Here is a 14,906-nt window from a genome sequence, read left to right on the forward strand (position 1 = left end):
TAAAGAGATCAAAAAAAAACAAAAACATTAGGCTTTTCAAAGGATAAAAATACAGCCTGGCGGAGATAGACTTTGACCAGGTGGCTTGAGCTGATAACGATCAGTGTGTTTGGGTAAAACAGTTCATGGCATCTTCAGACACTTTTTCCTTTAGTTTTAAAACTAAAATGTTCCGGTTGTGCTGAAGCTGTTGGAATGAAATGACTCACTTTGAGTAATTTGATTTGGACTTGTTCAGTCTTTATTGGCTTGTATTTCTCGTATTGTGGAAATACAAGTGGACAGGGAGTCTGTCGAGCTGTTCTCTTTATTTGATCATCGAAACTATCACAACCTCCCCTTTTTTAAGCCCAAACTACAAGAACAGGAAATGTTACGTTTTAACGACACCCCTGATACAATCTCCCCTCAGGAGAATGTTCAGGGCTAAAGTGTTGCAATCGTGCTTCTGACCCACCAGACGTTTAGTAGTGCTTTATCTAAACTGCCTGCATTGACTGACTCTGTGCTTCGCAGGGCAAGAGCAAAACGGTGCCACCCACAATGATGGCGAACCTGAGGGAGACACCGGCCTCACCAGTCCGGTTCCTCATCAAAGAACAAAACTGGCACCTCCTTCCATATGCCCTCCATCCATCCCGCTCTCCTCTCCGACATCTCGGAAGCCTGTTAACCCCAGACCTGCTCTCCGGCCCTTGGATTCTGATGTTGGCAGGGTTGAAGTTAGGATACAGGATGGTCAGAGGTCAGATGCCATGGTGACGGCCAATGGGGAATCAGGAGGGACAGTGAACCGCGCACAGTCTTTCCAAGGAAGCAGGCCACAACTCAAAAGAACAACTGGTAAACAAGACATTTAAATGATCTAACTATCCACCATCCTGTGTGACATGAATGAAGGCCAAACTGAGTTTAAGGATGATCCTTTTTTACCTGTCTATTCATTTAATTAAAAAATACATTAGAAATGCATATATATATACCTATATGGTGACACTTTACTTGAAGGGGTGTGCATAAGACTGACATAACACCTTCATAATCATGACATGGCAGATGTCATAAATATGAAGGAGGTCTTATGCATGTTTATGACAACTGTCATTAAGTGTCATTCGCTCAATTATGACATTTTTAATGCAAATATGACATTGTTTGAGATGTCTTTGTTATGACAACTTGACATAAACCAATACATCATAACCTGTCAGTGTCTTTGTCATGACAACTTGACATTACCAAGACAACATAAATTGTCATAAATATGTCATAAACATGACATAGCAGATTAACTATCAAACTTAAGAAACCACTTAGCTTTATGGGTTAACATTTCATTAAACTGTCAGGTGGTTGGTTTTGACATTGGCTGTCATGAGGCCATTATAACTGTGTCATGAATGTTTTTCTTGACCTCAACTACAGTGGTACAAATTTAATTTGTCATTAAAATGTTATAATGGCTTCATGACCGCCAATGTCAAAACCAACCACATGACAGTTTAATGAAATGTTAACCCATAAAGCTAAGTGGTTTCTTAAGTTTGATAGTTAATCTGCTATGTCATGTTTATGACATATTTATGACAGGTTGTGTTGTCTTAGTAAAGTCAAGTTGTCATAACAAAGACATCTCACACAATGTCATATTTGCATTAAAAATGTCATAATTGAGCGAATGACACTTAATGACATTTGTCATAAACATGCATAAAACCTCCTTCATATTCATGACATGTGTCATGTCATGATTATGTCGGTGTCATGTCAGTCTTATGCACACCCCTTCAAGTAAAGTGTTACCAGTACATGAAGCAGGATGGCAATCCCTTGTGATCTACAGTAAGCAGAACACATACTTACAATAATCATGCTCCAATGAGTCAGTCCATTAAAATGGTTGTAACAGGTGTGTGTATGTGTGTAACAGGAGAGGCTCAGGGGCTGAAAGGACGATCTTTCTCAGAGAAGAGTTCCATCTGCCGGCCACCCACTCGACCACCAGATCCACCCTCCCGTCTCCTCAATAAAACTCTAAACGAAGACACTCCAGCATCATAGTAAGTACACATCAATTCACCACAAACCTTACCAGTAGGGCTGCACAATTTTAGGGATGCATGCTATACAGTATAATGGTACCAAACAGTTATCATATTTTTAGGTCAGTATTGGATATTTAATTGCATGTTTATTTCCTCTATTTTTTGCATAAATAAATAAATAAATAATACATAATTTATTAACACTTTTAATGTAATCTTTAGCTAATTTTTAAATGAATATAAAAAAAAATCATGCGCTATAATGTAGCATTTAAAAGGATTTATATATATATATATATAAATGTTATATAAATGCAAAAATGTTTATATATATATATATATATATATATAGAGAGAGAGAGAGAGAGAGAGAGAGAGAGAGAGAGAGAGAGAGAGATTTATATAGCCATATATTGCAATAATGCAACAAACATTTAACATTGTAGAAAAAGGCATAAAAGTACATAGATATGGCAGCTTTCAGGTTGAAACGGGTGTGCAAAAACTACAAACTAGGAAGTCTTTGTCTTCAAACTAAGTCCTGTTTTGCCGAAGCTTTCCTGCTAACAGAAAAAGTAACTCAGACTTCCTTCAGTTAAGCCAAACGTGAACTGAGTGAAAAAGAACCCAGTTCTCTTGGCATTTACATTATACCTGAACTTAAGTTGGACTATGTGAGAGGGTCTCCGTCCACTTTTTATTCATACGGTTATTTTTAGTATATATACCAACTTAAATATTATCTCATTGTAACTTAATACTGATTTATTGTTATCATATTGTATTTTGAAATTATGGTGTGCTTGCAGTGTACTTACCTAAGAAAGTACTGGGTAATATAAGGTAACTACATGGGGTTCAGGGGTTAGTACCTAGTTATTACCTAGTTATTAAGTTTGTGTCATTACTACAATAAGTACATAGGATGTACACGGGGCACAGGACTGTAAAATAAAGTGCCTCAGAAATTATGAAATAGTTATATTTCAAGCCTGGAAGTTTGGAGGATAACTTTCTGTGCAGATTGCAATAGTTTTTCACTCTGTCGAAATGCTGTAAACTCTCTACATTTCTTAATTATTATTTTATATATTAAGTTCAATTTTAGCCTTTAATAATCAGACTATTCTGTATTGCAAGTTTGATTCTATTGCAATTAATGTTGCAGCCCTATATTGCAGTACCTTTCTGTATTTTGTATCATCCATCCTTCTGTTTTTATGAATATGTCCAGTTCCTACCGATGAAGAGAAGCCCTGTGTCTTTCATCAGCATTGGATTGTGTTTTTATGGTGTGGGCTGAAATAGATTTGTGTCATCCGGATTGTTTTAGGCTGACCAAGATCGGATCATTTCCACATTGCAGCTGGACCACCATTATGTGTTTTGGCAAACTCATGGGGCTGGTTACATAAACAAAGGACTTATGTTAAGACTGTGTCTTAAGTACTAGTATGACCAACTAGCGTCAATCAGTCTTACTTTCTAGTATCATAATTAGACCAATCTACGTTTTTATAGAACTGGTGTAAAACAGTTATGAACAGTCTTAAATAAAAAATATAATGACTGTTGTAAGACTAGTCTTAATCGTTTATGCAAACAGCCCCTGATGTGCTTTCGCATGTTTTTTATTAAAATACATTTTTATGAATACCTCCTTATACAGGCCAGTGTTTTGCTGGACTGGTTGGCTGGTATGTGTTTCATCTGACTGAACAATGTTGATCCTGCAAAGTGATTGTTGGCCTCTCTGCGGTAGATAGAGAGCAGATATCTGATTTTGCACAGGGATGATCTTTTCTAGGTGTTTGGGTGGCTTGATTCCAAACACTTGGATATAGTTGTATATGTTTTTCCAAATTGTACGCATTTGGTTTACTTTTACTTGGACTCAAGAACGCTCTTAACTTGTAATTATCACAGCAGTCCTTAAGATTCACAGCTGGAATAATGATCCCTTAACTGTGGGGATTTTATCTAGAAAATGCTTCAGTCATTTTAATGATTCACAGGTAGAGATCAATGCGACGACATTTGTGTCCTCATTTACAAAATCACTTTCCATCTGTGTTAACTTTCCATCAACACATTTCAGTTTTTTTTTCAACGATAAATTCTGGTAAAAACAGAAATATTATATTTCTTTTCTGACAGTCGCATTCAAATTATGTTGAGTTTCAGTGCTAAGAAATATAAATATCCCAGAGAGCTCGATTTCAGTGCAGGATCTGCAGGGATTTAGTAAAGTGTCTGAATCCTTTTGCAAGCCATTGTAAATATACCATATACAGCAGATTTGATCTGGATAAGACTGCTAATCTTGATCAAGTATAAGTTTCTGCTTGTTAGATCCTCATAATTACCATTCTATGAGCAGGAGCAGGGAGCAGTATTTTAGACTAACTCTGGGTCTAAGGTAACATGGGTGTTTTGGCCACTGTGTCAAATGGTCTCGTGTCTTATTTCAGAAATGACTCAGTTAAATTTCTCCTGAAAACACACATACTCTCAAGCATACTAGCTCTATCATTCTTGTGGCAGACTACAGAATGAGTTCTTCTTTTTTGTTGTTAACCTTTAAGAACCAACTTGTATGATGGTTAATAAAAAAAAACATGTATGCATGAATTAAAACAAATAATGTTTGAATTAAAATCTAAAAATAGCTACAGATGTTTGCGTTACGGTGCAGAAATTAGTTAATGCAGTAATAATTAGTTGGAACAATAAGACTAATGGAGATCCTCACAGTTATAAGCACAGCAGTTTTACATCAGCGGAATTACTGGGAAAATTAAACGATTTTAATATAGTTGATGGAAAATATGGCAAGAAAAAACAAAACAATGCAAGATGCTAATAATGCACTAACAATTTTTAGAAGAAGAACAATGTAATCAGTATATTGAGAATTGAGCTGAGGGTCACTAAAATGAAGCGCTTTTCTAGCAAATTAATCAACTCACTGAAATGCATATAATAACTATCACCTGCACAGATAGTAAAGTGATATTATCTATGAACTGATGAACTTGAATGTGCTGGACAGAATGTTTAACTGAGACTGTAAATACAGTATTTGTTGCTGTAACAACACTATGCGTAATGCAGTTTCTTACAACACTGAAAAATAAAGAATGAATTTCATAACACAATAACATCTAAAGTGTTCCCTTATCGGTCGGTCACTTCAATGTACGTCGTGACCGACTGATACAAATCTCGCTAGAGAGGCCAATCTACTTCGAGTGAAACTAAAACGAGCCAATACACATTGGCATGCAATCATCTGCATCAGCTGTTCAGCCTTGCAGCGCGGGTATATAACGAGCAGCAGGTTTGCAAATGCGATTGCATTTAAGTTTTTTGCTTTGGAGCTCTCTTTAAAGTTGTGAAGACTATTTCGAGCAAGCCTCTTTTTTGGTTTTCTACAGAGTAGGGCTGGGCGATATATCGCATGACATTGTTATGCGCATCTCGTCAGTAAAGCCGGTTCCTTGATTAGTAGTAAATCACCATCACCTGCTTTCAGATGGAGCGGCATTTACTACACAGAGCCGTAGTTCACTGACAAGCTGAGCCATATCGCATTAAGAGGTGCGGGAGTGACGACACAGTAGCGCGAGCAGTCTTTTTTCTCTCTCTCTTCTCTCTCTCTCTCTCCCCTTCTCTATTTTTTGTTTTTGCCTTTGAGCAAACAAAAAGCTGTTTTTTGGTAAGGTGCGCAGGTGAGAGCACTCAAAAGCCGTTTTCACGGCTGGTAACACCAGTAAGAGAGACGCACAACCAACGCGTCGGGGAACCAACCCCCTAGGGACCCTCATCCCTCTCACGCTCCGCAGCCAGCAGAGCCACCATCGGAACGCTCTGGACCACCCTCGAGATGTGCACCAGTTGCTTCCTTTGGTGCTCCCCGCGACGAACAGATGTTGGCGACTTGGCGCCGCTGCCTCCTTCGGGTGTGTCAGCGGTGCCCGAGACGGACCCGCAGATGATGGCCACGCTTTCCCGGGCCGCCAACAGGATGGAACCCATCGTGTGGAACCCTCCACCGTGTCCCGAGCCCTTGAGACTGGATGATTGGTATCTCGAGGTGGCGCACGCTGGTTCTCAGCAACCCACCCCAGTGCCTTTCTTCCCGGAAGTGCACGAGGAGCTCACGGGGACGGCACCTTTTACTGACAGAAACCGTTCCGGTGGCTCCTCCTCCCTCACCACCCTTGATGGCAGGGTGACTAAGGGATACACGTGTATCCCACCAGTGGAGTGGGCCTTTTCTATGCAACTGTGCCCTAACTCCACTTGGCGCGGAGAACCGTGTCTCCCTTCCCGGGCCTGTAAGTACTCGTCGGACCTAACATCAGAGGCAGCTTCCCCACAGGCCTTGTAAGCCTTGACGGTTACAAGGCCTGTGGGCAAGCCGCCTCTGCTGTGCACGCCATGGCGTTGCTGCAGGTCCATCAGGCCAAGGCACTGAAGGAACTGCACGAGGGTGGTCACCACCCACAAGTTCTCCAGGAACTTCGTGCCGCAACGGACCTCGCGCTTCGTGCGACGAAGGTCACCGTGCGGTCAGTGGGTCGTGCGATGTCCACACTTGTGGTCCAGGAACGCCATCTCTGGCTGTGTCTGGCCGACATGAAGGAGACCGACAAGCTCCGGTTCCTTAACTCCCCCGTGTCCCAGACCGGCCTCTTCGGGTGACGCAGAACTTCTCGGCTGTACAAAAGCAGACTGAGGCCATCAAACACATCCTGCCGCGGCGGTCAGCTGCTGCCTCTACCACACCGCCTGCGGCACCTCAGTCTGCTCGTCGCCGGGGGTGGCCTCCTGTGTCTGCCCTCGCTCCCGCAGCAGCCTCTCCACCTAAACGGCGCCATGGAGCCAGTCGCAGGCCCCCCCCGACCGTCCAGGCCCCCGCCAAGAAGGGTGGTAAAGCCAAGAGTAAGCGGCCCTAGGACGGACGACCTGGAGATGGATGGGACTGCTCTTCGGGAGAAGGTGAACGCACCGCTCCCTCCCCCGGAAGAGGGCCAGGTGGAAAATCCTTTTTTTCCTTTTGTTTTTGTTCCACAGCTGGCCTCAAAACCAGCGGTACCCAAATTTTCAATAAAAGTTCAAATAAAGTTTCTTCCATCTCTGGGTCCGAAGAGGGCACGGTGAGCAGTGGAGGGAAAGAATTCTCAGCACTCTCATCCGCCTCTTCTATCGCCAGTAGGCAGCAGTGTGCAGTCCGAGAACGCATCCAAGCCGCCTCCTGCACCTCCTGCCCCGTGGAACCAGGCAAGTGTTGCACAGCACACAGACTCCGCTATGGGCCGCCTCCCAGAGAGAGCCTACCGGGCCGAGTCCCTGTGTTCCACCTCGCTGCCCCACTCCGGGTACGCCTACGGTCCCTCTGGTCCTGCTTGTACGGTCTCTGCGAGCCTGGTTAGCGCTCCCCGGTTCGTCTCGCTGGCTCATTCAGACCATCAGGCTCGGCTATGCGATTCAGTTCGCCCGGCGTCCCCCCAAGTTTCGGGCCATCCACTCCAAGCATTTTAGGTCGACGAGTCTTGCCTAGAGTTCGGGCCGGGTGACAACCATGTTGTACTGAGACCCTGGCCTGGCTATGTGCCCAAGGTTCCTACCTCTCCTTTTAGAGACCAGGTAGTGAACCTGCAAGTGCTGCCCCTGGAGGAGGCAGACCCAACCCTGGCTTTGATCTGTCCCGTTCGCTCTCTGCGTATGTACGTGGACAGAACTAGTGTCAGGACCTCAGACCAGCTCTTTGTCTGTTATGGAGGCCAGCAGAAGGTAAGGCTGTCTCCAAGCAGAGGATGGCCCACTAGATAGTGGATGCCATCGCCTTGACTTACCAAGCTCAAGGCGTGCCTTGCCCGCTCAGGTTGCATGCTCACTCCACAAGAAGCGTTGCATCCTCCTGGGCACTGGCACGTGGCCCCTCGCTAACAGATATCTGTAGAGCTGCAGGCTGGGCGACACCTAACACGTTCGCTAGATACCTAAACGGGTAGAAGCACTGAAAGGCTAGGCTCTGTCGGCTTGCTGCACCCTACTGTGCTCCATATTCTCCAGAGTGAAAAACCTGTGAGTCCTCCAACAACCTCGGCCAGGACATGGCGGAGTGTCCGGTACAAGGCCAGAACTGGGTTTAGGCTGGGTCCCATATGTGTGACCCTACGGAGATCCCATATATGTATTCTCCATGGCTGCTCCTAATCGAAGCCTGTTTCTTTCCCTTGGGCTAAGTCACCCAATATTCATATGCAGTACAACCTTCGGGCTAGTTCATATGTATCTCACCACATAACTCCTTTGAAGATTGTGGCTTCCGCAGTGTCCCTTCCCTACATAGAAAGGGCACGCTTTCCCAGAGTTATCCAATAATTTCACTGTATGGGTTATCATGGAACAACAGTGTCAGATACACTCTGTTTAAGCCCTCTCCTATCGTCCTTCCAGGCAAGAAGGGGTAGAGGCTTACACAGGGCGCTGGATGGGGTGCAGCAGCTGTGGCGCTTTCGTGTAGGGATTCCTATCAGTCAATCACAACGTATGTTGAAGTGACCGACCGATAAGGGAACGTCTCAGTTACATATGGTAACCCTCGTTCCCTGAGGGAGGGAACGGAGACGTACATCCCGCCGCCACATCTGCTGCTGCCCGCTGTGGTGGCCAGCTTATCAGGCTTGGCTCCTCAGCAAAAAACGGAAATGCAATCGCACCTGCTGCTCGTTATTTACCCGCGCTGCAAGGCTGAACAGCTGATGCAAATGATTGCATGCTAGGGCTGTCAACGGATATTCTAAATTCGAATATATATTCGAATAGTTTTAAAAAACAGAATTTCGAAGGTGAAAATGAATATTCGAATGTGGAAAAACGCCCGCGGTAGCAGAGGCGCGGCTGTCTGCTTTGCGAGTGGGCACGCTGCCTGAGGGGTCAGGAACAGGTAACAGGAAGAATCGTTAACGTTAAACAGAAACATTACTTAAGTGTAGGCTACTGTACTGACTGAATAGATATTGCATGAATAAGGTAGGTTAGATACAGCAGTTTCATGCACTGCAGGCTTCCACTGGTTTGATTATTTACCGTTTCATGTCAAGGAAAAGTTCCATGTTTACCACAGCACAGCTCGCTCGGAGCGTTCAATGGCGGTTCTGTATACTGTAAAACTTCAATTAATGTTAATAATATTTGTTTCAATCACTGAATGAAGCCTGCTATATAAGAGTCGCGACCTTAAATTGCTTGCACAAAACTCTTGATAAGCACTCAACATTTGCTTATTGTTGCTGTTCATTTAAACCGTTATGCGCAGAGAGCGTGACGCCTCATTCGCGCCGCAAGACCTCCAGACGCGTGTAAAAGCGTCTTTACATTGGCTGTTTCTCAATTCCAAGAACGCAGAGAACGGACTTGTGTTCTCGTGGAGACCGGTCTTGCCAAGCTTCCTTGGAAGAACGAACTCGGAACCGGCCGCAATGACTTCTGGGACACCAGGCGAGTACTAGCTCAAGTCTGCATTCGATGCATCCTCGGTATCAAGAACACATCCGGGTTCTTTCATGCGTCCTCTGTACTTGCGTTCTTGAGAATTGGGTCTCAACTTCGACGGTTAATGATGACGTAAAACGAGAACACAAGGACGCAAGATCGCTGAAGAACGCATATTGAGAAACACCCATTGACTTAACATTGAAATCACTCGCGCCAGACGCTCTATTCGCGTTTGGTGTGAACGCAGCATGAGGGTGAGGGCGAGACTCTCTCGCCGCGAGAGAGAGAAAGAGTGCCTGCGAGTGCGAGCGCGAGCGAGCGAGAGTGAGGTCTGCGGTCTTGGCCATTAGTTGATTTACTTGTTTTTTGTGTTGGTAATACGTTGTCAAATATGTTTAAACTTAAATAAACTACCTATACAAGTAGTTATGTCTCTTTGTATTAATTTGTCCTGTTATTGACGTAGGCCTAATGCGCGTCATTGACAAAATGCACAACCAGATGTTCGAATAGTTCGAATATAGGCTGTGTGGGTTTTATTTTTAGAGGGAATATTCGAACGTCATTTTTGAGCAATTTTGACAGCCCTACTGCATGCCAATGTGTATTGGCTTGTTTTAGTTTCACTCGAAGTAGATTGGCCTCTCTAGCGAGATTCCTATCAGTAGGTCACGGCGTACGTCTCTGCTCCCTCCCTCAGGGAACGAGGGTTACCATATGTAACCGAGACGTTGTTAGTACTCTAGTTTATTCATGCTAAGAGCTCCGATTTTCACGTGGTATTTTGTTTATTTGTTTGATACACAGTATATAAATAAATAAATGTTTAGAAATCAATTTTTCAAATAGTGTTAACAATTTTGTAAAAGTTTGGTGTTCATTTTTGTTATCAAAACATTGTCACCAAAAATTGTAAATAGACTAAAATTTGAGCAAAATAGAGTAGAATTTGACTTGACAAAATAAAATAAAAACATGACTAAGAAATAAACCTGGACAGATGAATGCTGTAGTGTGTGTGTTTGTGTGTTCTGTCTTTCAGGTGTGCCATATTTTCGTAGCAAATGCAATATACATGCATGCACACACTGAGATTCAATGCGAATGGCAGTACATGTTTGTGAGATTAAGTACAAAGAGTAAATCAGAACTAAACACGACCCGATTTTCATATTTGGCATTCAAGATTCCAACTTCACCCTCAGAGGAGACTAATTTGTTCAAGCATGTTTGGGATATTCTTCACAGTAAACAATAATATGAACATAATGTGAAATATATGGACAAAATAGTTCTACTGAAACTTGTCTGAATGATTTAGAAATCTCTGTTCATCATCATTGATTAATTGATATATTCTTCTTTCTCCCTTTCATAGTGTCGCCTCCAAAACCAGATTTTTTGAGAATGCTTCCAGGCAGATGGGGAGGTACGTGTGCGTTAATGTGAGGGCATGCATGCATGTGCATGTGCTGGCTCACGAGTGTGTGTGTGTGAGTCTTTCATTGTTTTCAGCAGCTGCTGGAAAAAGTGTAACATGCACACGCTCATAAAATGCACACACTCACATTTGCACCTACAGACATAGTAACCTGATTTGAACTCTCTGGCTGAAAGGAATAGTTCATCTGAGAATAAGAATTCTGTCATTTATTCATTCCTTATGTTGTTTTCAAGGTCTTTCTTTCTTCTGTTGACCTTAACATGATACATTTTGAAGAACGTTTTGCTCACTATTTTCCATGCAATTACAATAAATAAAAGCAAAAAAAAAAAGCACCATAAAATTGCCAAAATTGGTCCACATGACTCATGCGCTACTGTGTATTCCAAGTCTTCTTCGTCATACAATAGTTTTGTGTGAGGAAAAGTCTATTCTAGCTCTCCTCTAACCAATGTCTGGTTCATGAACAAATCATTCTTTTGAGTTGCATCTTTTCCCCGAATCAGTGATCTGATCCGGATGAGTATTCCTGTAGCTCAAACAATAGAGCATGGTGTTTGCAACAGCAAGGTCTTGGGTTTGATACCCCAGGAATGCAACAACTTTTTAATCATTTTCAGTCATCTTGGATAAAAGCATCTGCCAAAGGCATACATTTAAATGAATAATTTATGTAAATGGTTTATTGACAAACTAGACTGATTCCAGTTCTGTGAATCAAGTTCAATTCAGTGACTCAGTGTCCCAGCTTGCTGGAGATAATCAGTAATAATACTTCATTTGAAATATGGTGCATGAACCGTATGGACCATTTTTTTATGTGCATTTTTTTTTTTTTTTTTTTGGAGCTTAACAGTCCCTGGTCATAAATTGGACCAGTTTAATGGCACTTTTATACGGTGCTTTTGTGATTTTTAGATGCTTGAAAGCTCCAGTCTTCAGTCATTTCTATTGCATGAAAAAGAATGACATTCTTCACATTTCTCAGTTTATGTTCCATTTTTGGATTAACTATCCCTTTAAGCACAGGATTCAAATAAGGCTACTGTGTCTAAGACTTTCTTAGACACCACAGGAAAGTGCAGAGAAGTTACTTAGTAGTTTTGCAGTCGGAAGTGAGCTACTGCTCAGATATCAGGTTTTGTGTGGAAAATATGTGGGTGTTTGTAATGTAAAATCAGTATGGGCTGATCTTTTACTAAATTATGATTTATGAAGTATGTATGAAGTATATGCCTGATGAAGGTCATGAGAACGAAACGTTGCTAATAAATATTTTTTGATACTTTTTGCGAATATTGATAGTGTGCGGGATTTCCTTTTGTTTTTTTGAATTATGAAGTATATGAAATGAGCAGTTTGGCAAGTTTGGCTGGCTTTTTGAGATTAGGAGGATTCTTTTCACTGCTCATGGCTGCGCTCCAAGCCAGCACACACACTTGTGTAGTTTAAGTTCAAGGACTTTCACAATGCTAGAACAGATCCCAAAGGGAACTCTCAGAGGATACTAAGAGAAAATGGTTTGACCAAATGCAAAGCATCAAAGTGAACTAAAATGAACGTCTGTAATGAAGCACCACACCCCGTTTATTTCACAAGCCTGTGCACAGCGCTCGCTACGCAGGTGCCCATATTTCATGTGCATAAAATCTAATGTAGTCTACTGATGATGATAGCCAAGTGTAATTCAGCCAAAAATGAAAAATTTGTCTCCATTTATTCACCCTCATGCCATTCCAAACTTGTATGCTGTGAATTTCATTAAAATACAAAAGGAGAATTTGAAGGATTCTGTATCTTCCATGCTATGACAGTTCACAGTTCCAAAAATGACCAAACAAGTGGCATATACATCTAAACAAACACTTTAGATATACCAAGATGGTGCACTCATATTAATATGATTTGGATAAAGTGCAACGTGCAATATGTCGGAGCCTTCAGAAAGATACAACCCCCGTCTTCTAAATAAAGAGCCAATCGTCAACTGGTAAAGTCATCGCATCACTAGAAGCTCATTCTGTCACCTGATGGAGTTTGGGTTCCTCGCCACTGTCACTTCTGGCTTGCTTAGTTGGGGACACTTAATATTCAACAATGTTATTGATTTGACTGCACTGACACTATTGGATGAGAACTCAACTGAGCTGGATGATGACCAGATGATGATTTCTTTTTTTGCAGAACTGCTTTATAGATGAGCTAATTTAACAATTGATGATCTTTATGACAGAACTGAATCCGCACTGAACTACCTTCAGCTGAACAATGACACTATTTTCTGCTGAAATGAACTCTTTTTGCATCAGTGAATCATTTTCCTGTATTCACTGTAAAGCTGCTTTGAAACTATCTGTATTGTATAAAGTGCTATGTAAATAAAGGTGACTTGACTTGACTAGAAACAGTCAGTGTCCTGAGACACACACTTAGGCTGGTCCAAGTTTTTTAATGCTATTTGAGCATAATAAACAACATTTATGGCTCAGATTTTGTTGGTGATTTGAAATATGGTTAGACACCTTGAACATTATTTGTCATTTGATCAAGCTTGTCTCGTGACCAAACTTTATGATGTCAAAACTGCACCGTATTGACTTGAGAACTGGAAAACTTTGATGGTGGTTTCAGGACCTTTTTGGATCTTGACAGCCTCATCCCTTTGTACTGCCATTGTAGGGAAAACAGAGTAAGAAATCATTTAAATGTTGTCAATTTCCACGAAAAAAATAAAACCAGCTAACGGGTTTGGAACAACATGAGTGAGTAAATAATGACTGAATTTTCTTTTTTTGGGTGAACTATCCATTGAAGTTACTGAAAATAATGAAATTTATAATAACGTACTGTTTTTTGTCCTGCAGCTCCTCTCCGAATGCCTCAACTGCAGCTTCTAGAGATGAGGTACGGCATGTTCTACTGCCTTATTTTTATTATTAAAGTAACCTATAGTTTTTGTGCTCATTTCTGTCACTTGTTTATCTTTGCAGAACACTAAATAGGAACTTCCTTCCAGTCACTGATACAACTTGTGGATAGATGTCTTGTGGACCAATTAACGCACGTCAGCGGTCAAGAGACTGTATGTGTCCATGTACGGCACAGGCCTGGAGTCTGGATGTGATTTTAATACATAAATTATTAATGTTACTGACAGAGCATGAAGGAACGCCCCTTGACCCCAGTTTGTGTGTGTGAGTGAATTGGGCAGGGTACTATTTTTTTGTGCTTCGCCGCCAATTTCTTGCACTTGCTTACTTTGTTGTAAAATTAAGTCTTTGATTCTTGCTCGGATCAGAGAACAAAAAGAAAGCAATGAATATTAGTTTTCTTTTTTTAAACATTTTGACCTTCGTGCTCACAATAGGGAGAACTCCCTCCTGTTCTCTTGCTCACTGTGTCTCTCAACATCTCCCCTTCTCTCTGACCTACTTTATTGAAACCGATAAGACTTACGGATTTACAGTCTCACTCTACAGACACACTACAGACTTCACTTTATGAGTGGTAGAAGGTGGTACTATTCCGAATCAACACTAATCAGTATTTAATTACTTAGAAGCTGAACATGCTTCTATAATCAACAGTTATTACTCAATAATTAGTAACTGGAAAGGGATGAATCAACTGCAGTGCTGGTTTTAAATGTTTCTGACAAGCAGAGTATCGAAAACTGCTTCTCCTTTTATCCGTTATGAAATTCTTGTGGTGTTCCTACAGCAAACCAAAAGGGATTGAGGAACTTTCGTTACTTTGACTAGTTCACAGAGCAAAGGATGCTTTAATATGTTTTTTCTCTCCCTCTCGACCCCTTTTTTTTTTTTAAATGATCAGTCAACCTTAATGGTGTAGAGATTAGTCTCGGTATTCAGCTTAACCTCACTTTCAAGTCTCAAACTTTGACCGAA

At 41.8% G+C, this 14,906-nt stretch overlaps 1 protein-coding gene across 2 annotated transcripts in view; it reads left to right on the top strand.

Moving 5' to 3' along the window:
* The window catches only part of ophn1 (oligophrenin 1), a 38,906-nt gene extending 24,608 nt beyond the window's left edge, over positions 1–14,298 (top strand). The window contains exons 20-24 of one of the 2 annotated variants that reach the window (XM_084414358.1): positions 517–843; positions 1,931–2,060; positions 10,933–10,983; positions 13,863–13,902; positions 13,989–14,298. In XM_084414358.1, the coding sequence (XP_084270484.1) occupies positions 517–843; positions 1,931–2,060; positions 10,933–10,983; positions 13,863–13,902; positions 13,989–14,000 (560 nt within the window). In that variant the 3' untranslated portion in view covers positions 14,001–14,298. The remainder of the gene's footprint in view (positions 1–516; positions 844–1,930; positions 2,061–10,932; positions 10,984–13,862; positions 13,903–13,988) is intronic. The other variant, XM_084414359.1, reaches the window with a different exon arrangement.
* Positions 14,299–14,906: the final 608 nt, after the last annotated feature.

Source organism: Rutilus rutilus (assembly GCF_951802725.1).
Source record: "Rutilus rutilus genome assembly, chromosome: 7".
Taxonomy (NCBI): domain Eukaryota; kingdom Metazoa; phylum Chordata; class Actinopteri; order Cypriniformes; family Leuciscidae; genus Rutilus; species Rutilus rutilus.